Source organism: Lemur catta, chromosome 9 (assembly GCF_020740605.2).
Source record: "Lemur catta isolate mLemCat1 chromosome 9, mLemCat1.pri, whole genome shotgun sequence".
Lineage (NCBI taxonomy): Eukaryota > Metazoa > Chordata > Mammalia > Primates > Lemuridae > Lemur > Lemur catta.
Genome location: NC_059136.1, coordinates 62,444,149 through 62,471,995, shown reverse-complemented (window position 1 = coordinate 62,471,995; position 27,847 = coordinate 62,444,149). Strand labels below are relative to the sequence as shown.

At 35.3% G+C, this 27,847-nt stretch overlaps 1 protein-coding gene across 1 annotated transcript in view; it reads left to right on the top strand.

Annotated features, from left to right (window-relative positions):
• Positions 1-27,847, top strand: part of INTS8 (integrator complex subunit 8) — a 48,957-nt gene that overhangs the window by 12,815 nt on the left and 8,295 nt on the right. The window contains exons 9-21 of the mRNA XM_045560739.1: positions 2,951-3,051; positions 3,478-3,619; positions 8,608-8,678; positions 9,065-9,240; positions 10,414-10,547; positions 11,938-12,048; positions 15,611-15,812; positions 19,225-19,346; positions 23,145-23,329; positions 23,793-23,826; positions 24,557-24,613; positions 24,702-24,763; positions 27,675-27,793. Coding sequence (XP_045416695.1) covers positions 2,951-3,051; positions 3,478-3,619; positions 8,608-8,678; positions 9,065-9,240; positions 10,414-10,547; positions 11,938-12,048; positions 15,611-15,812; positions 19,225-19,346; positions 23,145-23,329; positions 23,793-23,826; positions 24,557-24,613; positions 24,702-24,763; positions 27,675-27,793 — 1,516 coding nt within the window. The remainder of the gene's footprint in view (positions 1-2,950; positions 3,052-3,477; positions 3,620-8,607; positions 8,679-9,064; positions 9,241-10,413; positions 10,548-11,937; positions 12,049-15,610; positions 15,813-19,224; positions 19,347-23,144; positions 23,330-23,792; positions 23,827-24,556; positions 24,614-24,701; positions 24,764-27,674; positions 27,794-27,847) is intronic.

Genomic DNA, 27,847 nt, shown 5'->3' with positions numbered 1-27,847 from the left:
ACATAATTTCCATAATAACAGGCAGTTTGGTTTAGGGTCAGAGTCTTCTAAAAGGCTACTATAGATCCTTTAACTAACTCTATCTAGGTGAACAATGAGTTACAAAATCTTCTTAGGGCGAACTTCTAAGTTTTATGATAAGGCTATTACTTTAGCAAAAAACAGAGACATCTTGGCTCTGGTAATTGTGTTTTTTGGAGACAGAGATGATCTCAGAAGTCAACGTGAGCTGTGCTTTGTGCTAATTACTTTAACGGCATGGTTGCTGGGCTTGGGCATTAGCATATCTGTTTGATCAGCTCTCATCTCAAGTGGCCTGTCTTTGTTGATCAGCTCTGGCAACCTATGGCTCTAGGTGAGACCTGCCTTGTCTTTCAAAATAGGTGAGAACCATAAGGTCCAGCTTACAACTGACACTTTGAATGCAGCTGTTACTGACCATTGAGACGCCCTCCTGAGGTGAGGCAGCTTTTTGATATGCGAACTAACATGCTTATATTTTTCTTTAAGGCAAAGCCTTACTTGACTTCTGAAATCAAATCTTGTCTCCAAAAATACAGGGGGCATTTCTATAAATCAGTATTCTTAGGCTCAATAACAGACCCTGAAGTCTTTTTTTTTTTTTTTTTTTTTGAGACAGAGTCTTGCTGTGTTGCCCGGGCTAGAGTGAGTGCCATGGCATCAGCCTAGCTCACAGCGACCTCAAACTCCTGGGCTTAAGCGATCCTACTGCCTCAGCCTCCCGAGTAGCTGGGACTACAGGCGTGCGCAACCATGCCCGGCTAATTTTTTCTATATATATTTTAGTTGTCCAGCTAATTTCTTTCTATTTTTAGTAGAGACGGGGTCTCGCTCTTGCTCAGGCTGGTCTCAAACTCCTGAGCTCGAGTGATCCACCCGCCTCGGCCTCCCAGAGTGCTAGGATTACAGGCGTGAGCCACCGCGCCCGGCCGACCCTGAAGTCTTATATCTATTTTGGAAGTCTGGCCTGTGCTCAGCTTTATTAGCCTTTACAAATAGTAACACTGATGGGGAAAGGGAGCAGGGTGAGCAAGGCAGTTTTGGTAGGTTTGGTTGGTCACTTTACAGACAGAGCCCACCTTGCCATTCAGCATGTTGTCATCTCAGTTTTACTCATGCGAAGGGCTTAATTAATCTGTTGAGGTTTTTATTTCCCCCTCTGGGTGCTTATCTTTAGTTTTGTAATGAAATCACGAGGAATTACGATTTGTGCTTTTGAAATCTTTATTGGAAAGTCTTAGTTCTAGAGAGTGAATTAATATTTAACTCAAATTATTTAACTCAGTAATGATTATTATTTAACTCAAAACAGGAGTCATAAATAAGAAAGCTGTAACTTACTTTTAGTCTTATCTCCAGTTGGGTTTTATACCAGCTTTATAGTTCACTCTTCTCATCTGCAGTTTCTTTTTTTCATGGAAAATAGGTGAAGAGAGGTATATGATAGCACTTCCTCCCCCGTCCTTGCCCCTTTTTAAAAGTATTGCTTGCCCTAGGGAAGAAAATTAAACTCTCTTGAAGATGAAATACAAATGCAGGTGAATTTATTGAAGACTAGAGATCTTTCTGTTACATCTCCCTAGAAGAGGCTTATGGAGGGAGGGCGAGGATCAATTATGGTAAGATATAGAAAATAGATTCAAGAAGCTCACTGGAGTGATAAGACCTGTGCAAACCAGAAATGAGGACTATTATCCAGAGACAGGCACGTGTTACTGTGAATATGATAAAAGTGCCAAAATATGTAAATCAGAAAATAGTGTAATGGATAGCCAAGAAGGGGAAAATAGCAATTTTGTTGCAACTTTGAAATCCATCACTTCAGTTATGTATGCAGAAGTATCTTAGGAATTGAATTTATTATATTTGAATAGGATTCGCTTTATATTATCAAGGAACAGCTGTTACCAGATGTGTCTTCTCACTTATGGGAAGTGACTGTCTTGCTTCTGTGGATCCCTAGTTGCTCATGTTTTGCTATGGAGGTGAAACAGTGGTTACGCCATAGTTTTGAAACCACTTTAGCCAGTACTTTTGTGGTAGCAGCTGATCAGCTTTAACTGTTCGTGGAAATCGTCTCCCCACCCCCCACACTATCACCCCTTCTTTCTCTCCTTCTCTTCCATTGCTTAAGAGCTGAGAAAAAGTCTATATGTAATAATGTAGGTATTTTCTGTAATTCACTAAATAACATTTTAAGCCATTTAGAATCATTTCAGCATATTTTTTTTCCAGCTGAATTAATCATTTTAGGATTTTTAAAGTTTGTTTTATGAACCCATGTTTAAAGTGAATGAGAAGATATTTAAAGTTTTTTTCAAATTGCATTAGCTCACTTGCCTCTTATGGATTTATTCCTCTTTCACTTCTCATTTTTGCTTCATGATCTTCAATTTTAAAAAGGGGGGAGGGCTATTTTTACCTTAATCTAATTTTAGAATTTTAAAAAAGAGAAAGTTTTTCTAGTAAGATATTGTTATCATTTTCTTCAACTTGTATTTTCTACTATAGAAAGACTTTTTTAAGGCCGGGCGCGGTGGCTCACGCCTGTAATCCTAGCACTCTGGGAGGCCGAGGCGGGTGGATCGCTGGAGGTCAGGAGTTCGAGACCAGCCTGAGCAAGAGTGAGACCCCGTCTCTACTAAAAATAGAAAGAAATTATCTGGACAACTAAAAAAATATATATAGAAAAAATTAGCCGGGCATGGTGACACATGCCTGTAGTCCCAGCTACTTGGGAGGCTGAGGCAGTAGGATCGCTTAAGCCCAGGAGTTTGAGGTTGCTGTGAGCTAGGCTGATGCCACGGCACTCACTCCAACCCGGGCAACAGAACGAGACTCTGTCTCAAAAAAAAAAAAAGACTTTTTTACAGTAAAGAAACTTGACTATGATTTTTGAAATGGATGCAACTTTCTATATGTGTTCTAGGAGGTAATACAGATTTTCATTGAAGACAACTTAACTTTCAGTTTACCTGTCCAGTTCCGGCAGTCAGTACTAAGAGAACTCTTTCAGAAAGCTCAACAGGGGTAAGTAAGTTGAAAAGTTGCTTTTTGATTTTTAAATGAAAGAGCAAGTGCATTTTGGCTTATCAAGAGCATACCTCCAAATTTCCTATGAATCTGACATTACTTTCACTTTTGTTAACGTAGGGGAAGTTAGCACAGCCAGAGGAACCTCTCTAATGTTCCTTCATCTAATCCGTTTTAAAGTGCTTGGGGGCAAAATTATACATAGAAGAATTCATTCTGTTGCCTAATCTGTAACTGAATTTTCCCTTAATAAATTCAAAACCTGTTCTTTTTTTTTTTTTTTTTTACCCTAACTCAGTATATGATAGCCTAACATCTTACCTCTCAAGAATAAATAACTCATTCTTGTGAATATAGTTTTGTAATTACACCTTTCTTTTATAGTAAAAAGAACATTAGTGCGTCTCCTTTTGTATTCTACAGAAATGAAGCTTTGGATGAAATCTGTTTTAAAGTCTGTGCCTGTAACACAGTCCGTGATATAATGGAAGGTAGAACGATTAGTGTTCATTTTAACCAGCTGTTTCTTAGACCTAACAAAGAGAAAATAGACTTTCTTCTTGAGGTAAGACTTTTTTTTTTGCCCTTTTGATTTATAATTTTACTTTAAGCTTCCCAGTGACTGCTCAGTTGCCAAATCCAGTGCCTCTTTTCTGTCTTTGTCTCCCTTGTCTTCTACTCTAGCTCTTTTTCTAGTTCTTCTCGATGTTTCTTCTACACTCTTCATTGAATTTTCCTCAGTCCATCATTGATTTCTTTTTTGTTCTCCCTTTAATGTTTTTGTTTACAGAATTTTTTCCTTGGCTCACTCATCTTGTCATTTTTTAATTTTCATCTTCAGCCTCATGTGTTCAACTACCTGTTTACTAAAAACTCCCAAATCATACCTCTCGTCTCTCATGTGAGCTGCAGAATCTTTGTTTCTCCTGGATCTCTCTGTTTCTTAACAGTCTTAATGTAATAGACATTGAGAGAAGTATATAAAGCACAAATTATACCACTTAGTTCCAAAAATACAACATTACCAGCACTCTAGAAGCCCTTCCCATGTTTTTATCACCCTCCCCTGCCTCCCCATGAGGCAGCCACTTTCCTGCCTGTGATAATCATTTCCTTGCCTTTTTATTAATAGTTGTATACCTTTGTATGTATCCTTCAGGAGTATTTTTTTAATTCGCCTATTTTGAACTTCATATAAATGGAGTCAAATAATATGTATTCTTTGTCTTCTTTTCACTAAACATTATTTGTGAGAGTTATTCAGGTTGTGTATATGTAAAAGTTTTTTTCATTGCTATAAGGTGTTAGAGTATTTATGGACCATACCAGAATTTTATTTATTCATTCTTATGGTGAACGTTTGTGTTTTTTATAGTTTTTAGCTATATACATATATGGTAATGGACATTTTTATTTATATTATTTTTGCTGCTTGGAACATGTACCAGTTTATCAATGTTAATATACCTAGGAAAAGTGTATCTGCAGCATTACCTTTAATATCAAAGTGGTTTGTATCACCAGTATGCCTGAATATTGTCATTAGTCAGTATCCTTGCCAACACTTGATATTGTCAGATTTGCCTGTGTGGTGGTTGTATAATGGTATCTCACTGAGGTTTTAATTTCCATTTCCGTTATTACTAAGGGATTTAACTTTTCATTAATTTTTTTGCTTATATGAATTTCATCTTTTGAGGTACCTATTGAAAGTGTATTTTTTTATGCTGCATTTTTCTATTAGATTGTCTTCTGTTTTGTCTTTTTTAGGGGTAGGGATTCTTTTTTTTGTGGGGGGGACAAAGTCTCACTCTATGGCCCAGGCTTGGAGGGCAGTGGTGCAATCATAGCGTACTGCAGCCTTGAACTCCTGGGCTCAAGTGATCCTCCTATCTCAGTCTCCTGAGTAGCTGGGATTATTACATCATGCCCAGCTAATTTAAAAATTTTTTTGTAGAGACAGGGTCTCACTGTTTTGCCCAGGCTGGTCTCGAACTCTTGGCCTCAAGTGAGCTTCCCACCTCAGCCTCCCAAAATGCTGGGACAGGTGTGAGCCACCGTGCCCAACCAGGAATTCTTTATATATTCTGTCCTTTACCAGTTTTAAATATTGCAGGTGTCTTTGCTGAGTTTGAATTCTCTTTTAATTTTCTTTGTTATTTCAAAAGCTCTTAATTTTAATATCAAATTTATCAGTCTTTTTCTTTATGATATTGCTTTCTGTGTCTTGTTTAAGAAAGCTTTTCTGACTGTGAGGTGACGAAGATAGTCTTCTATTATATCTTTTAAAAGTTTTGTAGCATATCCTTCCTTTCATATTTGGGTCTTTAATCCAACTACAGTTGATGTTTGTATATCTATATATAAAGTAGGGAGTCTGATATCATTGTTTTCTTCATATGACTGTCCATTTGTTCCAGCACCATTTACTGAAAAGTTCACCTTTTTAACCTACCAATCTCTAGGGCCACCTTTCTTGTATGCCAAGTGTCCATATTTGTATGGTCCTGTTTCTGAGCTATTTGTATACTTTTCTGTAACAGTTGTCCATACCTTACTGTGTCTATGTCTTGATGTTGTCAAGAGCAAGTCTTCCCTACCTTGTGTTTCAAGGTTGTGTTGGTTATTCTTGACCTGTGCATTTGTATGTGTAAACATTAGACTCAGATTGTCAGGTTCCACAAATAAACCTGTTGGATTTTTGTTTGGAATTACATTAAATTTAAAAGCCAGTTTGGAAAGAATTTATATCTTCACAGTATTGATTGTTCTAATCCATGATCTGGTATGGCTCTTGGTTTATTTAGGCATACTTTAATGTCCTTCAGAGCTTATAATTTTTCCATAAAAGTCTTAAATGTCTTTTTTTAAGTTATTTTTAAAATATGGACTTGAAAATAGTTATGCACTGATAAAGAGGTATATAATTAACTTTCTAAAGATTTTGTATCCAAAAAGTTTGCTAAGCTCTTAAAAATTCTATTAGTAAATACTTTTGTTTTTCTAAATATGCAGTCTTTGTGAAGGTGTGTTTTGGTTTTTTATTTCTCTTTACTTGTTTTAATGTGCTGGCTATGACCTCCAACACAGTGTTCAGTGGAAGCATTAATTGTGAACCTCCTGATCTCATTCGCAGTCTCAGAAGGAAAGCTTGCACAGTTTCACCATTTAGAATGATGTTTATTGTAGATTTTTCTTGTAGCTATTCTTTATCTGATTGAGGAAGTTCCTCTCTAGCTGTAGTTCACTAAGGGTTCTGTTTTTTTAAATCACGGATGATTTTTAGATTTTATTAAACATTTTTCCTATGTCTTTTGAAATGGATCACATAATTTTTGTCTCCTAATCTGTTAATACGGTAAAGTGTATTAATTGATTCTCAAGTGTTAAACTACCTTTGCGGGTCTGAAAGAAACGCAATGAGGTCATGATCTTTTTTAAATATAGTACTAATATTTTAAGATTTTTTTTTTTTATGCTCCTGTATGAGATTGATACATACTTTTTTTTTCTTTCTTGTCCTGTCTTTGATTCTGGCATCAAGGTCATGCTTGCCTCATAAATAAGTGGAGGCATATATCTTTTATATCATCTGAAAAAGTTTGTGTAAAAATGGAAGGGTAGAATTTATAAATGAAGCCTGTGCCTGGAGACTTTTTTTGTGGGAAGATTTTTCAAATTGGTTCAATTTCATTAGTGATTATAGAGCTATTCTGTTTTTCTCTTTTTTCTAGAGTTACTTGCAAGAAGTAATTTTTATTAGTATCTTTTTTATGTTAAAACATCTATAGATGCTAGTTCATGTTTTTAATTAAATAACATTTTTTAATTGAGGTGAAATTCACGTGACATCTGTTATGTTTTCTTACCGTAAGTTAACACATTCCCTGCATTGTTCCTTGACCCATGTACAGCATACCTCTGTATGTGAATAAATAATCTGTTATGAAAAGAGACTCAAATGTTACTTACCATAAGAAATCTTACATATGGCAGCAAACTTAACAAATTTATATATACAGTGGAGCAAAATTATTAGACTATGAGTACCTTGTATGTACTCCAAGATGCTCAGATGTGATTTATATTAATAAGGTAACTTATTAATCAAAAAATGGTATTTGAACACAGTACTTTTTAAATACTGTTATTTCTTTTTTTATAATAGCTTCGAGATATAATTCACATACCATACAATTCACCTATTTAAGAGTGTACAAGTGAATGGTTTTTTAGTGTATTCCTAAAGTTGTGTGACCATCACCTCATTTCTTGACCCCAAAAAGAAACCTTTTATTTATTAGCAGTCACCTCTCATTTTCCCTCAATCCCCCCAATCCCAGGCAACTACTGATGTACTTTGTATAGATTTGTCTATTGTGAATATTTCATATAAATGCAAGCATACAATGGATGGTCTTTTGTAACTGGCTTCTTTAACTTAGCACAATGTTTTCAAGGTTCATATTGTAGCATGTATCAGTACTTCATTCCTTTTTATGGCTAAATAATATTTCATTGAATGGATATACCACATTTTGTGTGTCCATTCGTCATTCAGTGGACCTCAGGTTTTTTCTACTTTTTGGCTATAGCTATAAATAATACTGCTGTGAACATTCTGTGTTTTTTGGTGTCAACATAGAGAATATTTGACAATTTCTTGAGGTTAGGGACTTTTACACTAATTATATTTTATATTGGCTTCTTGTAAATAATATGTGAGGAGGAATCCTAATCTAATGAATAAATTCAGAATAATACTTTGAAACTATCTGTAGATAACTCATATTCCTAAAGTAGTTTCTGTTATTCTTTGTTTTCATTGTTTACTTTTTAAACCTTGGTTACCTTCTTAACCATTGGTTCTATATTCATTAGCATTCTTTTCAACTCTCTTTTCTGACAGGAGCTACTGATTCATAGTTTATTCATATAATTTGGCAATATACTTGATAAATTCTGTGAAACCCTATAGTGTGCTAAATAGATTATTATTATTATTTTTCATACAGTCTTGCTCTGTCACCTGGGCTAAAGTGCAGTGGCATTGTCATAGATCACTGCAACCTCAAACTCCCAGGCTCAAGTGATCCTCCTGCCTCAGCCTCCCGAGTAGCTGGGACTACACCCAGCTAATTTTTCTATTTTTTGTAGAGATGCTAGCTTGCCTCCTAGAATGCTAGGATTATAGACGTGAGCTACCATGCCCGGCCCAGATTATTTTTTACTACGTATAAATGCCTGCAGTCATTATAATGGTCATATTTCATATCCTCTGTAATGGATTTTTATTCCTTGCTCTCATCTGTTAAATTACTTAATCAAATCTGTGATTTGTGTATGGTCGAAATAGGAAAATTCAGTTGTTTTTAAATCTAAACTTTTCAAACTATATATATATATTTTTCAAAATATTAAGGGGGTACAAATGTTTTTGTTACATGGATAGCTTTTATAATGCTTAAGTTAGGGCTATTAGTGTGCCCATCACCTGAATAGTGTTCATTTTTAAAGTACCCATATTCAAATGAAAATTACTCAAATTCCTAGGTATGTTCAAGATCAGTAAATCTAGAAAAAGCTTCAGATTCTTTGAAGGGAAACATGGCTGCTTTTTTAAAGTAAGTACCTTCCTTTTCTTCTTTTTTAACTTTGAACTTAGTCCTTTGAGAAAACTATCATAGCTTATCTCTTTGTATTTGTTTTTCATATCTTACAACCAGGCAGTAACTGGTATTTTAGAACAAATTAAGGTTAAGTTCAAATTTCTGTAGTCATACGAGATTCTAGGATTGTATAATTACCTTTTTTGTATATTGGGGCATTGGCATCACAATTTTAAATAAGGACCAAAGGGAAATTTTAAAATCTATTTCAAAATCTTGTTATACAGTTTATGAAATGGTGGCTTTATGAATGGTTTATTAATAAAAATTAGTTGATATTGTTGTTTTTCCCAAACTAAATTATACACTTTTTTGTTTTATAATATTTCTTACTGATCTAGGAATGTGTGTCTGGGGTTGGAAGATCTGCAGTATGTTTTCATGATTTCTTCACATGAGCTTTTCATTACATTGTTGAAAGATGAAGAACGAAAGCTACTTGTTGATCAGATGAGGAAGAGATCCCCTAGAGTAAATCTGTGCATTAAACCTGTAACTTCATTTTATGATATCCCAGGTTAGCTCTCTAGTCTGCCAGCTAAAATGTTGGCACATTTTGCCCCTCTTTTCAAATTAACATTGAAATATATTTGAGGATTCCCTCTTATTTGTTTTAGTTTATACTGTGTCGGTAACGAATGGAAATTTACCTTTCTTCCATAGTCAGATTTTTGTATAAGCAGATAGGTGCTGGAACAGCTGAGCCCATTCATTGTTAATGAAAATTTAGGCTTAAATACATACAAGATTTTAGCTGGGGAAATAGACCAAGGTAACACTGCTGCTAATGTGTTCTCGGAGCTAAAAAACAAAAAGGGGGAGGTGAGTGGTATGGGATGCTAGGACCAAAAAAAGACAGATTTTCATGCATTTCAGCCTATAACTCAGTGCTACTCTCTGCTGGCTAAACATTCAGCTTTGGCAACATTGCCATTTTTGCCTTATTCATTTGTGGTTTTTCTTCCATTTTTGCCCTATTTACAGATATAGGTGGAAAATACAGTGCTGTTCATTAATAAGAAACATAAGCTTCAAAACTTAATGTAGATGAGACAGAAAATTCATTTGGTTTAACAGAAGCAGAATTTTAGCTGCTTTGATCCTCACTAGATTTAAATTGGTTCAATGTCCAGTTGTGAAGGAAAAGAATAACATTAACACAAAATGCTGGAAATGCATTAGTGTAGACTGTATCTGATAGCTGACCTGTAATTAGGGATTTTAATGACCATTTTTTGGTTCTCTAGGTAGGGAATGCCTCCTCCTTTCCTCTCCTATTACAAACAACACATTCTTAATGTTTATTACTCAAAATTAACATTTTATACATGCTTTTGTTACACATTATGTTCAAAAGCAGGAATCTGTGCATATAAATTCTTTCCATATGCCTCACATAGTTCTTTCCATGAACTAATTATTGATTTTTACCTTTGTTTATATTATCACTGTATTTTTAAACTGCATTCATTTATTAAATACGTTAGGTTTTCTACACAAGGATTAAAGTTAATATGTAATCTACGTAATGTTGAATGAATCAGTTCTTAAGATGATAGCTGCTTTTAATTTATAGATGTACAAACATACACAGTTTCTCTCAGTAAATTGTCATTCTCATATTTATAGGTTTATGTATATCTTTGAATTAAATCACTATTGAAATAGAAATCTCTTTTTTCTTTCTTAGCCTCAGCAAGTGTCAACATTGGTCAGTTGGAGCATCAACTTATATTGTCAGTAGATCCCTGGAGGATTCGACAGATTTTAATTGAATTACATGGTATGACTTCTGAGCGTCAGTTCTGGACAGTGTCTAATAAGGTAAGAAACCCTGTGTCAAGAATAAGTAAGAAAATTACCATTGTTTTCTTTTTTCTGAGATGGGGTCTCACTATATTGCTCATGCTGGTCTTAAACTCCTGGGCTCAAGCGATCCTCCTACCTCAGCCTTCAGAATAGCTGGGACTACTGGCATGTGCCACCATGCCTGGCTTACCCTTGTTTTCTCATGTCATTTAATAGAACAGCTATTCCTTGACCTTTTTGATATTAAGGACCCCTTTACTTAACAATTTTAGGACCTTCACATGACCATAATTGCACTTTTAACATCAATTGACAGAAAATATGTCAAAAACAAAGATACTGTTAAATCAGTAACATCTAAAAATGAGCTTGTATTCCATTTGTTGTCAAAAGTATCTACATGTATACTTTTGACAATATACCTGTTGTCAAATATACCTATATATACATGTATAAAGCATATTATACCGTCTGTAGCTAATACTTGTTATGTGCTGTATTGGATATTTTTGTTTTTTTAATACCTGCTTGAGATCTGAAACCTACAGCATGTAACCAGTTCATTAAAACTTCTTTATAGAACATTTTTGGCTTTAAATGTTCTTTTAAAAACTCTCAGCTAATGTATTTACCTGTTTCTAAGTTTATCTGTTTTAAAGTTTTCCTGCATGGAAAATGCAAATAAAAATAGGTTTTAAAATACCATTTTAGTGGAATGTAGCTTAGAAATACAAAGGAAATAATCGACAGATACAGGAGAAATTAAAGCAGTTTGGCAGTGCATCTAACTAACTTCATACTCCTCCCCTGCTGAAGATGTAGTTAAAAAAAAACAGCCAGAAATTCATGTATAGCTTATACAATTTAAACATACAAGTAGGAATGGAAAGTTGCTCTAATCATTGGCTGGGCTTTCTTAATATTGATGCTGTTTATTAGTGTTAATTCTTAAGATAAAGAAGTATAGCATAGTAGTTATGAGAGGGGGTTCTGGGACTAACTGCCTGCCTGAGTTTGAATCCGAGCTTCATACTTATACTAGCTGTATAATATAGAACAAGTTACTGCTATGTGCCTCAGTTTTCTCATTTGCAAAGTGGGGATAATAGTACCTACTTCGTAGTATTGTTATGAGGGTCACATGAGTTAATACATATAAAACTCTTAGTTTTGGGGGGTTTTCTTCCCTATAAGTTATCCTTCAGAAAGTCCCAATCTGGAAACTGGCTCATTGTGAATATTTCATTTTGATTAGTTTCATTATGGCTGTCCTTTTCCTTTCTCTTTCAAAAGTGATCTATGAATGAATTTTTTACATGTGATTGAAGATTATTGAAAGATTCCTATCTATATTTGGCTTTCTCTATGTGTGTTTATGTACTTTATTTATTTTTATTTCTTTTAGTGGGAAGTACCTTCTGTCTATAGTACTGTTATCCTGGGAATTAAAGACAGTTTAACAAGAGATTTGGTTTACATTCTCATGGCCAAAGGTTTGCACTGCAGTACTGTTAAGGTGAGTAAAAGTATGCATCAAATGTTTGTTAAGAATGTGCTTTAATAATTTTAGTAGGAATCAGAACTTATGTTTTCCTGATCTTAAAATCATAGTCATAGGCCTAAAAGTTTATTTGAAAAGGTGTTTTGGTTTGGTTTTTTTCCTTTACCCTTATACTTATACCAAAATGGTCTTGGACTACCTTTATAAAAATCTAGAGAACATAAAAAGATATTATTTGTATTCTTTAGGATTCACTTAGTAAAAAGTGTATACTGAGATTCAAAAACAGAATCTCTTAAAATTATTTTGGGTACTGTATTTTACATAAGGAGTTTACAGTCTGGAAAATTGAGACATAAATATTAAGTCACGTAAGGCAGTGTAATTGCACAACTAATAGTACGAGAAGGTTAAAGACTGCATAACCCTCAGGCATAATTCCTGAGCTAAAACTGAGACTTAGTGAGTTAGCTAGGTAAAGAAGAAAGTGAAAGACTTTGAAGGCAGAGGATAATAACATGAGGAAAAGCTCAAAGACAAGCAGTAGAATGGAAATATATGAGGGGGTGGGAAGCAATCAGCTATTATTAGGGTGTCATTTGTTATGTGAAGTGAGGCAGGTGATAAGGCTAGGTGGGAAGGCAAGGCCCAGAATATAAAAACTCCTGGGAGCTTTGTTAAGGAGGTTGGCAGTCTGGACCAGCAGTCTCCTAGCTGAATTACACAGCTAGAAGTCCAAAATGGAGACACTAGTTTTAAGAGAAGCAGTTCCTGGCTTCCCAACTTCTCTTTGTATTCTTTCCTAAAATTGATGTGCCTGAAAACATTCCTGCAGTCCCTGTGTCATGTCAGTTCCTCATTCCCTCCCCTTTTCACAATTGTCCTTTTCCTCATGACTTAAAGAAAAGGTGGTGGAAGGCAACACTATAGCTTTATAGTAAATTTTAAAATCAAGTGGCGTAAATCCTCCAGTTTTTTGTACTTGAAAATCATTTTGGCTATTGTAGGTCTTTTACTTTTTCATATAAACTTTAGAATCAGGTTTTTAATGGCTGGGATTTTGATTCAGATTGCAATGAATCTGTAAATCAATTTGGGGAGAATTGATATCGTAACACTATTGACTTTCAATTCATGAGCATAATATATCTCTTTATGTCTTTAATCTCATGTTTTGTAATTTTCAGCATACAAATCTTACACATATTTTGTTACATTTATCCTTAAATACATTAAAGTTTTAAAAAACAGAAACAAAGTATAATTCTTTATTCAAAAGTCAGTATTTTCACTACACCAGGAATAATATCCCTTGCATCTCCTTCAATTTATGCAAAAAAACATTTCTCACTTAAAAATTTACATAGGGAGTAAATACTTTTACAAAACTGTTTTAAGAGGGAAGCGAGCAAAGAATCTTTTTTTTTTTTTTTTTTTGGAAACAGGGTCTCACCACTCTGTCACTGGGGCTAGAGTGCAGTGGCGTCATCATAGCTCACTGCAATCTAGAACTTCGGGGCTCAGGCGATTCTTCTCCCTCAGCCTCCTGGGCAGCTGGTACTACAGTATTACAGGTGCACACCACAATGCCCAGCTAGTTTATTTTTTATAAAGACAGGATCTTGCTATGTTGCTCAGGCTGGTCTCGAACTCATGGCCTCAAGTGATCCTCCCACTACATCCTCCCAAAGTGCTAGGATTACAGGCATGAGCCACCATGCCCAGGCCAAAGAATCTTTTGAAGACAATGCTTTAGACCAGTGGTTTTCAAAGTATAGTCCCCACACCAGCAGCATCTGTGACATTTGAGAACTTGTTAGAAATGTAATTGTTGGGCCCTACCTTGGACCTACTGAATCAGAAACTCTGGGGATGGGACCCAGTATCCTTTTTAATGAGCTCTCCAAGTAATTCTGATGTATGCTAAAGTTTGAGAACTTCTCTAGACCAACACTGTCCAGTAGAAATATAGTGTGGGTCATGTATGTGATTTATAATTTTTTAGTAGCCACATTTTTAAAAGTACAAATATGGTAAAGTTGATTTTAATGATATATTTTATTTAACTCAATATATCTAAACTATCACTTCAACATATAATCAATATAAAAAATGGAGATATTTTGCATTTTTGAAATGTGTGTGCTAATCCAGTGAGTATTTTATACTTTTAGCACCTCTCAGTTTGGACTGGTCACATTTTGCACGCTCAGTAGCCGCATGTTGCTACTGGCTGCCATGTTGGATGGCACATAACTAGATAATTGTAAGCCACTGAAAAGTTTTATGGGGGGAATGTAGTCGGCAGCTCTTCTTCCACACCTAAAATAACATTTATTGGGCACATAGACTATTCTGCAATTTCATATACATTTGTTGATTTATTCACAAAAATTGTTTGGAAGGTGCTATCAGTTTTATAGGTTAGAAATCAGAGACTAAAAGGTATTAAATTGTCCAAGGTCACATAACTAGTAAGTGGCACAAGTGTTAGAAGCGATAAAGAGAAGAGAGCATATCAGAGAAATATTTAGGAGGTACAGTCTAGAAATGATTGGAGACTGATTTGATGTGGAAGGCAAGATGGAGAAAAGAATCAAGAATGATGCTCCAGTTTCTTGTTTGGGCATCAGAGAATGGGTGACAGTGCCAGCAAGTGAACGTGCAGAAAAACATTTTTGAAGGGCAGATTATGAGTTCATTTTTACAATATTTAATTTGAGGCTATAATTGGAAACATGAGCCTGAAGCTTGGGGAATGGTCTGGACTGGAGTTACAGATTTGGGAGTCATCACAGATTACCCAGGTATTTACAGAGAATGGGACCCTCGGGAATATCAACACTGGGTCCAAGAAAGAGTGGTGTGATGGGTATGAGGACCAGACAAATGTGAAGCCAAGGGAAAGGAGAATTGTCAAGGAAAAGGCAGTGCCTAACACTGAGTTTCACCCCCTAATTCCAATAAGATAATGGAACAGTGTTTAGTAGATTGGACAAGTAGGAAGATCTTTGGTTTGTGAGAGCTGTTTCTTTGTGGTGATGAGGATAGAAGCCACATTGTTGGAATGAATGAGGCATGTGGAGAGAGATAATGAGCCGAAGACTAGTCTTTGGAAAAGTTAGAATGAGATGGGTAGGAAAGGACTTGGATCGTAGCTTATTTGATTTGTTTATTAGCCAATTATATAGGCTAATAGGGTGGAGTGTGCTAAGATTTTGGAATGTGAAACCTATTGAAAAGTCGAAGGTGGAGAAAAGTGCTTGTAATAGAATTTTACACCTGTATAATACAGAAGTCTTTGCCATTTTATAATTTTTGTAAAACTTGTTTAAGAATATAGTTTATATTTTATATTGATTATTGGATTTTTTACATTGTAAAAGAAATATTTATTGGAATAAATCAACAACACAAAGATGATAAAGAGAAAGATAATCTAGCCTTATGCCCGGGGATGAGTGATGTTAACCATTTAAATTAATCCTTCTCCTCTTTGCTCTGTATTCATAAAGGCACACAGTTTTTGACTCCACAGGAAAAGTGACCCAGGCTATTCTGTTATTTCTTTTTATAGGATTTTTCCCATGCTAAACAGCTGTTTGCTGCTTGTTTGGAGTTGGTAACAGAGTTCTCACCAAAACTTCGTCAAGTCATGCTGAATGAGATGTTGCTTTTGGATATTCATACGCATGAAGCTGGAACGGGGCAATCAGGAGAGAGACCTCCTTCTGATCTTATTAGTAGGGTGCGAGGATATCTGGAAATGAGGCTTCCTGGTAAGACTGTTTCACAAAGACAGATTTCAGAAATTCAGTGTTCAAATAATTGCGGGGGAAAAATCTTAAAACTTACTTGACTAAAATTAACCATCTTTAAAAAAGTTATTTCTCTCATAAAATAGTTTGGGTTTGTAGTTCACTGGAAAATATTGTGAAAAATGGTAAAATTGTTCATTTCCTAGGATTTCCATAACAGTACCACAAACTGGGTGGCTTAAAACAACAGAAATGTATTCTCTCACAGTTCTGGAAGCTAGCTGTCTGAGTTCAAGGTGTTTGCAGGGCCATGCTCCCTCCAGAGACTCCAGGGAACAGTCCGTCCTGGCTTCTTCCTAGCTTCTGGTGGCTCCTGGCAGTCTTTGGTGTTCCTTGGCTTTGTAGCTGCGTTGCTCCAGGCTCTGCCTCTGTCTTCACATGGCATTCTCCTTCCTGTGTGTTTGTGCTGCTTCTCTTCTTATGAGGACTCCAGTCCTTGGATTTAGGGTCTGTCCTAATCCAGTGTGACCTCATCTTAAATACGTCTGCAAAGACCCTGTTTCCAAATAAGGTCACATTGTGAGGTTCCAGGTGGGCATGAATTGTTAGGGGACACTTCAACACACTATAGAAACTATATTGCAATTTTAAGATATTCTGTTAAAAGAATCAAAATGTTCTTGATTAATACTGGTTGGTAGTTTATTTCCTCATTACAGCCACAAAATGTCCTCATACTGATTGCCCTGGGCCAGGAATTTACTTGTGGCCACCTTAGGAACAGACCTGGAGTGTCCTATTCTAATTATAAATATCTTACCATGAAAAGGGACCTATCATATAAATTGTCATCTATGTCATAAATAAACCTTTCTTAGTTAAAGCAGTTTCTTAATTTTATGTTTTAAGAGTATTTATTGCAATTAAATCATATTGTACACATTTAACACTATTATAAACAGTAAAATTTCATTGTAAAGGAAGGTGCTAACAATGTGCCAAAACAGAAACGATTGCTGGCTTCCTGGGGTCTTAATGAATTAATTTAATTATTACATTCTAATTTCCAGCAGGGGTACATAGTTATAAATCATAACTTTTCAGCAAGCACCCTGTAGATAGAATACCTTTGAGCTTTAATGCATCAGTGCCTTTTAATATCATAATGTCTTTATAAGAGTGATCTAATAATGTGGTGTTATAATGGACATATGCAACTGGGTACTTGTTTATAAAGGTGGGAAGTTGTTTTTTCATACATGGTTTTTCTAAAATTACAAGCAAAAAGAATTTTAAAACCTTAACATTTGTTGAGTGCTAACTACATATCAGACATTATTCTAAGACCTTCAGGTACATAACTCATTTAGTCCTCACTGTGAATCTGAGAAGTAGCCACTATTTCATTATTCTCATTTGGGTAAATGAAGAAACAGGTGCAGAGAGTTTAAGAAATTTGTCCAAAGTCACACAGGAAGAGACAGAACTATGATTTTAACCCATCCATCTTTGAAGACTGTGCTTTTACTCTTTAAATGGATGGAAATGCCTTTAAATTGTTTGTACTACCTTTTTGGCTTAACGGTTTGGAGTTCACATCACTTTTTTCCTTTTTTTTGTAGTAAAGGACTCAGCTCTTCACATAATTTGTATGAACTTCTAGCTTATTTGAGTGTTCAGCAGCCTGTCCTATAGCTTGTGCTTATAAAGTCTTTAAAATGAGAAGGAAAGGTTGTATTGTTTCAACTAGGGGGAGCAAGAAAACAGGTTTTTCCTACGAGTATAGTTTTTTTTTGTCTTCGACTAAGCCTCAGCTGTGGACTGAGTTACCCGAGAGTTCGGTACAGATTGACTTGTGGCTGTGATGCTTTTACAGCTCTGTGCTTCAGTGCCACTGGAAGAGTTGGGGTTTGTAGTAAAGATGGGGGTGTCATCTGCCACCTTCTTGCCACTCCTTTTTTAAGGAAAAAAATTGTTCGCTAGTGTTATACGGCCAGTTTTGAACTAGTTGGATGCATGCCCTAGTCCAACACAGAAGGGAAAGCACTCTTATGTGGGTTAACCTGGTTTTATTATCAGGAACAAGAAGTGATCTTAACTGACAGCAAATCCAGCCTTTTAGTTATAATAGAAATAAAGGATACAAACTAATTATTCTATGACCAGTTATGCCTTTTGGGGGTTATGCCGTTTAATAGCTTTGTAGCTAAGTAGGGTGGCTTTCTATTCAGACACACGTCCTTATGTTCCTCAGTTTCACAAATATTGAATGTTAGGCCTACTCTGGCTGTTAAAGCATGATTCTTTACTTATTTTAAATGAATAACTGTATTGCAAATGCTTAAAGTGACATTTAATCTCTAAATCACTGCCTCTCGGGCTGTATCAGAGCCCCCTCCCTAGATTCTGATTCTCCATTAAGAATCATTCCTACAGTGACAGTATTACTGAGTGCCTGGTGATTAAAGGAAGCCTTGGAGCCACAATCTCCCTTTGGCAAAATACATAGAACTCAATGACATGCATGCATTTGGGGAACTAATTTCACTTCTCTCGTCATTCCTTTTCTAGAAGTGATGCACATAATGTATTTTTATTTTATTTTGCTGTGTTCCTATGCATCTTTTTTGGTCACCTCAAATCTTTTTTGTGAATAAGGTGAGATGTAAATAAATAGCCACAGGCACTACCTTTTTAGAAAGACTGAGAAATGTAGGTACTCTAGAAAAAGAGGTTAATAAATCTCCCCACTTTCAATCTTAGTGCTGTTATTTAGGATTCATTGTGGTTTCTTTTCCTTTTTCCTGAAGTACATTAAAATCTGAAATTGTATACTTGGAGCTATAAAAATTCACAACATATTAGGATGTATTTAATAATTTATTTCAAAAGAAATAATGGTCAAAACAAGTCTGAGTAGTTTTTTTTCTTGTTTTCTTATTTAAAATTATTTCTGGTATAGTACATATTTGTTGAACAAGTAAATGACATGTCTCTTATGAGTCACATTTTAATCAGAAAAAAATTATTAAAAAGGATAAATATATCAACTCAGATTTGTTACAGTTTTTTAAATATAGTTTACCTATTTCTTTGCTGTAAATGTGCTAGAAGTTTATACCACAGCATTTTGTTCTCGTTTTATTTGTGTGATTATTATCTTCTCATTTCTGGAGATTAGGTATCTAAGACTTGCAGAGTAGAGTGTTGGGCACCTAAAGGATAAAGAATTTTGTTGATTAATAGTGGGGACCTTGTAGTCTATTGTTGGGAAATGTTAAACTTTATAGAAATAAGCATTAAATGTTAGTGTTTTTCTATTTTTTATCTGTAGCTATTGGTTCTTTTATTCAGTTGAAATCTGAGCAGATATTTGCTTTGTTCCCATTTTAATATTGTGATGGTAATTCCAGCTGTTTGCTTTGCTTTTTAGATATTCCTCTTCGTCAGGTTATAGCTGAGGAGTGTGTCGCTTTTATGTTAAACTGGAGGGAAAATGAATACCTTACACTGCAAGTTCCTGCACTTTTGCTTCAGAGTAATCCATATGTAAAGGTAATTCATGTTTAATGTAAATAAAAGGATTATTAAAATGGTATTGTACCTGTTTCTTTAGATTTACATTACTTTGAGCACTTGTCTAATTTCTGTGATATAGTGTAAGATTGGACAAATGCTTATTGGTTTATAGTTAAAAATATAGTTGTTGATAAGTTATACACTTGATTTTGCTCTCCCTATGTAGGATTCGTAAGAATACAGTTACAAATTATTTAGTTAACAGACAACACTTTGGTGTAATTCTAAGGTAGTGAGAGGTTAGTCAACTTTTCTTGCTTTGGTGGCTGTGATCAAACTCCAGGACTGATGGGAACCATCAGGAAAGCGCTTCTACCCATTTTCTGTTTGAACACCTTGCCTTTCTTTAGAACCTATTTACTGCTGTAAGTTTGATATGTCTGAATCTAGAGCATGTTTATTAATGAACTAATAATATGTTTGCTGTTAGTAATTATACCCATATGAAATAATTCATTCAGTAAATTGATAGTAAATTGTTTATTTCATCTCCCTTAATTATATCTGTCCTCTGCAACATAAAATGCTTTTGAGTGCAGAAAATATCAAAACTAAAGAGAAACTGGAGGTTTTTCCTAAGATTATATCTTTCATGTGTTAATATTATATATACCCTGAATAAGTAGTAGGCTTTTCTTTCTTTCTGGTCTTGTAGTTAAGAAACCAAAATAAAACATTTAGTGACTTAACATTTTTACCAGCACCTCTCCCCGTCTTTGGGGCACATTTATTCCTTCAAATTTCCTAATTTTTTAATTCTTATCTGTCCCAATTTGTCTTTAATACGTAGTCGTTTAAGTCCATGCTTATCTGGAAAACTCTTGGTAGACTATACCACTTTTTCACATTTGTCTTTGGTTATTTGTCTGTTCCTTTGTGTTTCATGTATGTCCTTTTAAAAACTGAACTCATTTCATTTTAACCCTTTGAAGATGTATTGATTTCTTTAGTTTTTTCCCCCCTCCTTTTTGTCTTCACATTCATTCATAAAAATTATTCTCATACTTGAGTCATCCTTTTCTTTGGAATTTCAGACATTGAATCTTATTTATCTCTTTAGTGAACTTTCTGGGATATGAGTTCCTAATATCTAGGATGCTTGTCTGATTATGCCTTTAATAAACTCTCAGATGAGAGAACCATTTGATTCCAAGGTTATTATCATTTGTACTTAGAATTGTAGCATGTTGCTCAGCTTTGAGACAGTACAGTAGTTCCCCTCTTTGCTTCCAGTGCAGTGAATTCTGTGGAGCTGTGCACCAGGAGAGATGGGCGCATGTTTGTGTATTGAATGCTTTAGGCTCTGCAGTGTGTAAGGACGCAGGAAGTCCTGTTGTAGGTTGCCTAACTCTAGGCGAGGTTATCTCACTGCTCTCTGCAGTCCCCCTGACCTGGCCCACAAGGAGGAAGGATGGTTGGTGACCTTGCTAAAGAGTAGTCACTGAGGCATCTCATCCTGTCATCTGGTGGTTAGGGTTTTATGTGCTGCCTTCCATAATTGGCCCCTTTCTGCTTTGTTAATGTCAAGGAAAAAGGAATCATAGAAGTCAAGAGTAAGGGGTTGTGTTTTGAAAATAATAATAATTTGGAGCAGTTTCAAAACTTCTAATTTGGTGGGAAATATACATATATGTAAGTGTCGGGAAAAGTCTGAAAGGATATTAATAGACATGATCTCTGGGTAGTGGAATATTAGGTGAGTTTAATCAGTTTTATTTTCTATTCTGTTACATATTTTCTTATTTATTTGAGTATAAACTATATAATCACAAAAAGGAATGGAAAAACATTAAGTACATGACTAAAATATACCTTTTGAAATAATACACAACTGTCTAGTCTGCACCTTGTATCAGAGTGGAAAGGGCATAGGATTTGTAGCCACTTGGATTATAAAAGTCTAGCCAGTAGGAGGAGGAGGAGTTGTGATAGTAGTAAGAATGTGGGATAAAAACCCAAGCTTTTAATACGGCCTATAAGGCCTTTTAAGGTGTGAGTGCTTCTCCTCCAGGTGCACCTCCCCTGCTCCTTGTCATGCCAGCTCTGTGCTGGCATCACCAGAGTGCTCACACGACATTTCTCATGCCCCTGTGCCTTTGCACATACGTTTTGTTCTGTCAACTAGGTAAGATGTCCCACTTCTGCCTGTTTGGGTGGTTTCTTTGATGCTTTCCCAAATTCCTTTCTCTGTAAATGAATAAATCACTTTCTCCTCTTGCTACCTTTGTACTGTGATACTGGTCCTGCTACAGTTGTACTGTTGACATCTTTCTTTTGTTGTGTTAATACTGTGCAATAGATTATTTTTTCGCCTGTCTTCCCTATAGGATGGTGAGCTTCTTGAGGGCGGTTTATTTTTGTATTCTCCTGCTTTCCATCATGCCAGCGTATATAGTAGGTGCTCAAGAATGTTTGTGGAATTCAATTGATTTGGGGCCTAAGACCTCTGAAAATTCTTTTAATTAAATTTACTTAATAACTTTAGTGACCATCAACTAAGCATATGATCCCTGACAACAGAAAATGAATTTGAGATAAGGAGCTACAATAGCCCTGGCATTGTACTATGTAGGATATAGCTGCATATATTGCAATCCCAGTTGTTGGGGAAGAATATATTAGGTGGGCATGCAGGGCGAAATGATCCTACTAGACTGTGGATCCTCAGTGCCCATTCACGTAGCATAGGTAGGGTTTTTATGTCATCCTTACTGGCTTTTTCTGCAACCAACTATTTTTAATTTTCTTAGGTTTGTAATCATGGAGTTGTGGTTGTGTAGAATGTCCTTGTTCTTAGAAGATGTATGTTGAAGTACTGAGGGGTGAAATGACGTTCTGTAAACTTACTTTAATGTAGTTTAACAAAACTATATATGTATTATAAACAGATACATAAAGCAAACATGACAATATTCACAATGTGTCAGGTATTGATTGAACTAGTCTTGATTTTTTTGAAATTTTTCATAACAAAATATGGGGGAAAACAATTTTTATCTTTGTCACAATCCTGCCTCCTTCTTAAAGAAGCTACCCTAAGTGGTGGGGACCTTATTAGAAAACTTTCTAGGTCCATTTCATTGGGAACTGGGGTTTCCTGATGAACTTGAAATCATCCTTGCTGTAATCTCTCCTCCTTTCTTAATTCTACCTCTTCATATTTGCAATAGCTCCATCCTCAGTTTCTACCAATTTAAAGAAAAGTTGCTTTAAATTTTGTTTCCTTATTCTGCCAGCTTCAATTTCCTTATTTTTTTAATGATTAAAAGCAACACATGTGTTATGTATGTGAAACCCAATCACTATTTTAATCTCACCTCTGGCACAGTTAACACATAGTGTATGCCTTCTGTTACCTTTTTTTCTTTCTTTCTTTTTTTTTTTTTTTTTGGTAAAATGATGTATTACCTATACTGAGCAACTTGTTTTTTTTTTTTTTTTTTTTTTCTTCACTTAAATCATATGTCTCATTGTCTTGTTTTTGTTGTCGTTAGACTATACTTGTTTTTGTTAGCAGTATACTATAATTGTTCAGAAATGATGACGTTTATATGATAAAATGAGAGAGAACCTTTCTCAAACAGATTCAGATCCACCAATAAACAGTGAGCCATGGATTCCTTAGCGGTTGCAGTGAATGCACAGCATAAGATAACTGTGCTTGGTCTGTTTGGGCAGTCACCCATCTTTCCTCAGGGTGCCTTAATAATAGAACTATCATGTGTGACATTACGGATTATCTTTTGTGTATTGTGTTTGTTTTTCATATTATAGCTTGGACAACTTTTAGCAGCTACATGTAAAGAACTTCCAGGTCCTAAAGAAAGTAGACGGACTGCTAAAGACCTTTGGGAAGTTGTTGTTCAAATCTGCAGTGTGTCCAGTCAGCACAAACGAGGAAACGATGGCAGAGTTAGTTTAATAAAGCAGAGGGAGTCTACATTAGGTATAATGTATCGGTATGTATTGCTATGGTTTTATCAGTTACATTTTTTGAGTTCTTTTATTTATAGCAGTTGTACTATTTCAAGAATGTCATCCTTTATCCTGTGTATCGTAAAGATGAACAATCTTAAGAATTCTGCGATGCTTGTCTCTGATGGACCTGTCTGCCATGGCCACCTTTGGAAATACTTTCTATTTCTAAGTTACTTTAGGAGACTATCTATTAATCATTTAATATAATCAACTATGATTCAAAATCAACAGTGTTTTAAGGTTGGATAGTATTGCAGACTTCACATGTGATTAAAACTGGGAAAAAATGTTATTATGTTAGTATGGCAGGCAATAGCATATTATACTCCTTTTCATACTTGCAGAATTAGAACATTAGGGATAAACCTTCACCTATAATTTACTTTCTTTTTATTTTTAATTTCTGATATTAAATGTGTATTCAAAAATTTTTGTGTTTTGTAGGAGTGAACTGCTTTCTTTTATCAAAAAATTACGGGTAAGTTTTATTTAAAATTATTCTAATTGATGTTGCTGATTTTTGTGGAATATGACTAAAAAATCTTGAGTGCCTCAAATGCTGATTATATTATCAAAGCGACCTGTTAATGTGCTGATGTCAGTGAACATTATTGGCGTGGGGAGGCGGGGGTGGGGGAGGACACAAAATCTGAATGGAGAAATTTATTTTGCATTTACCTTACCATGTTTTAGTAAACATCAGCCAGGTGTTTTTTTAAATTGTAAAGAAGTCTTCATTAATAGGGCTAATGTATGAAGCCTGGCTTTAATTTTTCCTTAGTGGGATTAATGTCATATTTATTTACTGGACTTATTTAACCTAGGTTTCATCCTTTAAATATTATTTTAAGGAATGAAAAGTCAAATTTTTTTGGAGGTAGCTGGAAGTACTAACTGGAAAGAGATTTAGTTACTCAATTTCAAAAGTCATGTGAAGAGTTGAGCTTGGAGATAGGACAATAAGCCAGGAATCTAAATATGGTAATTTTTATGTAAATTGTGTGCTGTGATTTATTTTTCATGAGATTAAAACTGAAGTTGATCTTTAGTATGCTCTAAACTAAATAAAGCAGATGGTAGATTTTAAAAAGGTAAGGGTGTTTTGAAAGAAAATACTTGGTGTCTCTGAGGTTGATAGGAGAAATGTTAAAATATATATACAGTGTGTATACACACTATTTAAAGATTCTGTTTTTTCTTTCTCATAGGAACCATTGGTTTTGAGTATTATTTTGTCACTGTTTGTGAAACTTCACAATGTTCGGGTCAGTATTTCATAATTTCACTTAAAGTATTTAAAAAATATTTGAAAGAAATTTCTTTTTAAATCACACTTTCTTTTTCTTTTTTAAGGAGGACATTGTGAATGATATTACAGCTGAACACATATCTATCTGGCCATCTTCCATTCCCAAGTAGGTAGTAGTATAGCTTACATTTATTAGTTATGTATGTAGAAACCATCCTGACTAGTATAGATACCCTTAGATAGTTTGATAAAAAGGCCACAAATCTACTTTGGGTTTCTCTGTCACAGTAGTTACCTTCCTAAAAATTCTGAATAAGGCATGACTCTTTTTGACAAGGTCTCTATTGCCTGGGCTAGAGTGCAGTGGCATCATCATAGCTCACAGCAACCTCAAACTCCTGAGCTCAGGCAATCCTACTGCCTCAGCCTCCCAAGTAGCTGGTACTACAGGTGCACGCCACCATGGCTGGCTAATTTTTTAATATTTTGCAGAGATGAGGTCTAGCTATGTTGCCCAGGCTGGTCTCGAACTCCTGAGTTCAAGCAATCCTCCTGCTTGGCCCTCCCAAAATGGTAGGATTACAGGTGTGAGCCACTATACCTGGCTGGTAAGTTTTAAGTAGTAACTAAAGTATGTAAGCCCTAGAGAGAACAGAAGATCTAAGTGGTCCCCGATTAATTGTCACTGAGTAGAATTAGGAAATTGAGGCTAATGAAAGAATGACTTTCTGGCTGGGCATGGTGGTGTGCACGTGTAGTCCCACCTACTCGGGAGATTAAGGCAGGAGGATCACTTGAGCCTAGGAGTTTAAGTCAGCCTGGGCAACATAGTGACATCCTATGTCTTAGAAAAAATGACTTTATCAGCTTTGCAGTATCTTCTATTTTATAAATATTTATTGGGAAATTTGTATCTTTTTTTGTAATTCCTTGTGGATTTCTTCTATTATAAGACTGTGATTATCAAAGGTTCCCAACTCCTTTTGTTTTTATCACCTGAGAATCATAATAAGATGATGGGGGAATTTTTTTAGGGGAGAAAAAAAGCTGTTCATTTTCTGGAAGAAGAAACCATTTACATTTTTGTTTTCCTACACATAGTAACTTGTCACATAGGAGAATCCACTTGATTCCATACAAAAGTTTTTCCTTCCTGCTCTTCCTCCCAGTTTTCTTAGTTTGTGTTTAAAGGGCAGGTTCAGGCTTTATTTTATTGCTCTTAAGTGACATCTTTGAAGAAGAAAAGATTTTAATAGGTAGGCAAGCAGATAATAGAATATTAATAAGAGTAAGTAATTTGCTTCCGTCTCAATCTTAGAGATTGGAAGCAGCTCTGTGTCTCTTGTGGGGATTTGGAGGGTCAAAGTGTGTGTGTGACCTTGCCCTCCACTTACTGAGTCCTGTTTCCCAAAGGAGCACCGTGCTTCATGAAGCAAATGGGCTTGCTTCACAGCATTCTAACTGCAGGTTCCATCATAATGTGTTTCTAATTTTTATACAAATTTTGTTATGTTAGATAGCAGTCCAAGAATCAGCTATAGATGATTTTGCCTTTTTAATTGGTGATTTCAGCAGTTGTATTTGTTACCTCTTTGGCCTAAATGTAGAGTGTAATGATTGATTTCCAGTGTGTTTTTATAAATGAGGCAAAAGAATGGTTTACTGTAGGGACTCCCAAGCCAGCCTGGATGGGTTTGAGTCCCAGCCACTTACCAGGTATATGACCCTTGGGTAAGTTGCTTTCTGTGCTAGGTTTGTTTCTAAAATGGGTTTAAAAGTAGTAGTACCTTCCTCAGAATTGTGAAGATTAAATAAGTTAATACATTTTGTAAGCTAGATATTTAGGACTGGTATGTAGTAGCTTAACTATTATCTTCATGATAAAAATACTCTAAATTGACTCAGATAAAATAAAATGTGACTAAATGTTTGACCAGAAAACGTAAAAGCAAGAGTCTTAATTGATTCTGAGGGTAGTATTCTAAGAACAGTGAAATGATGCTGGATTAAGTATTAACTATTTTAAAGCCAGCTGTTTGATATATAGATAGAATTCTTAGACTTGTAACATTCTGTAAATGTCTGTAAAATATAATCATAAACCAATTTAACTCATTTAGTTGTAAGTAAATAATTGGATATTTGCTAATAATCCCACAAATCCTTTCCCAGTGTTCTGGGCATAGTCGTGAGTTCTGGTAAAATCTAACCCCTTAGGACAGCAAAAGTACTTTGTCCAAGTTCACCTTGTAAATGATAGAGCCATGACTTGAACCTCATGTGTCTCTGATTCAGAGCCTGTGTTCTGTATCTCTGTGCTTTACTGCTTTAAGGAGGTAGGAGCAATCAGCTGTGTTTGTTGGGTGCTGCCCTGGCTTTTATCCTCGAAGTTCCATCTTCTAATTCTTTACCTCTAGATGTCTGCATTTAACCAGCCTCAGAGCAGCTGGCCTCATTCCCTACCCTTTTCTTGACTCTGTTGCTACTTAGTGCACTGGTGTGGTATACGTGCCACATTTAGCCCCTCACCGTATTAGGGCCTGCGAAACATCTAATCCAGGGGAGTCCGTTACTCTTGCAAGAAGCTAGAAGGTAGATTTAAGGCCACATAGCAGTATTGTTAGTGTTTGAGCTCTTGTTTTTAGTGGCTTCTACCAGAAAACAGAACTTGAAAATCATTTGGGGAAATCCTTAAGAGTTTCTCTCTTTTCTTTTGTTGCCTGTAAATTGTGCTAAAAGCAGAAATAAAGTGTTTTATCTTAACACTTTTATATGCTTTAAACATTTGTAAAAGATGTAAAGATACTTTTTTGTTGTGGTCTAGCCTACCTTTAGTATTTTGTAAACAAGGAAACAAAAATCAGATTGTTTTCAACCCCTTATACAAACTTGGCTTATCACACTTTCTCAGACTTAGTGTTTTGATAGTTCTTATATATTTACTCCTAAGTAATAATTATTATTGTATTTATGTTCACTTAAATTTTGGCTGAGTCTTTTTGTTTTTAATAAATATATGTATGGAATTTGAAGTTGGCTTTTAAAGTCGAGATTAGTGTTAAGTGTCTTTCCTTTAGCCTCCAGTCTGTGGACTTTGAAGCAGTGGCAATCACAGTGAAGGAGCTTGTTCGGTATGCACTAAGTATAAATCCAAACAACCACTCCTGGCTAATTATTCAGGCAGACATTTATTTTGGTAAGTGAGATGTTTGGTTGCTAGTAAATCTATTACACATTTTATTACAGTACT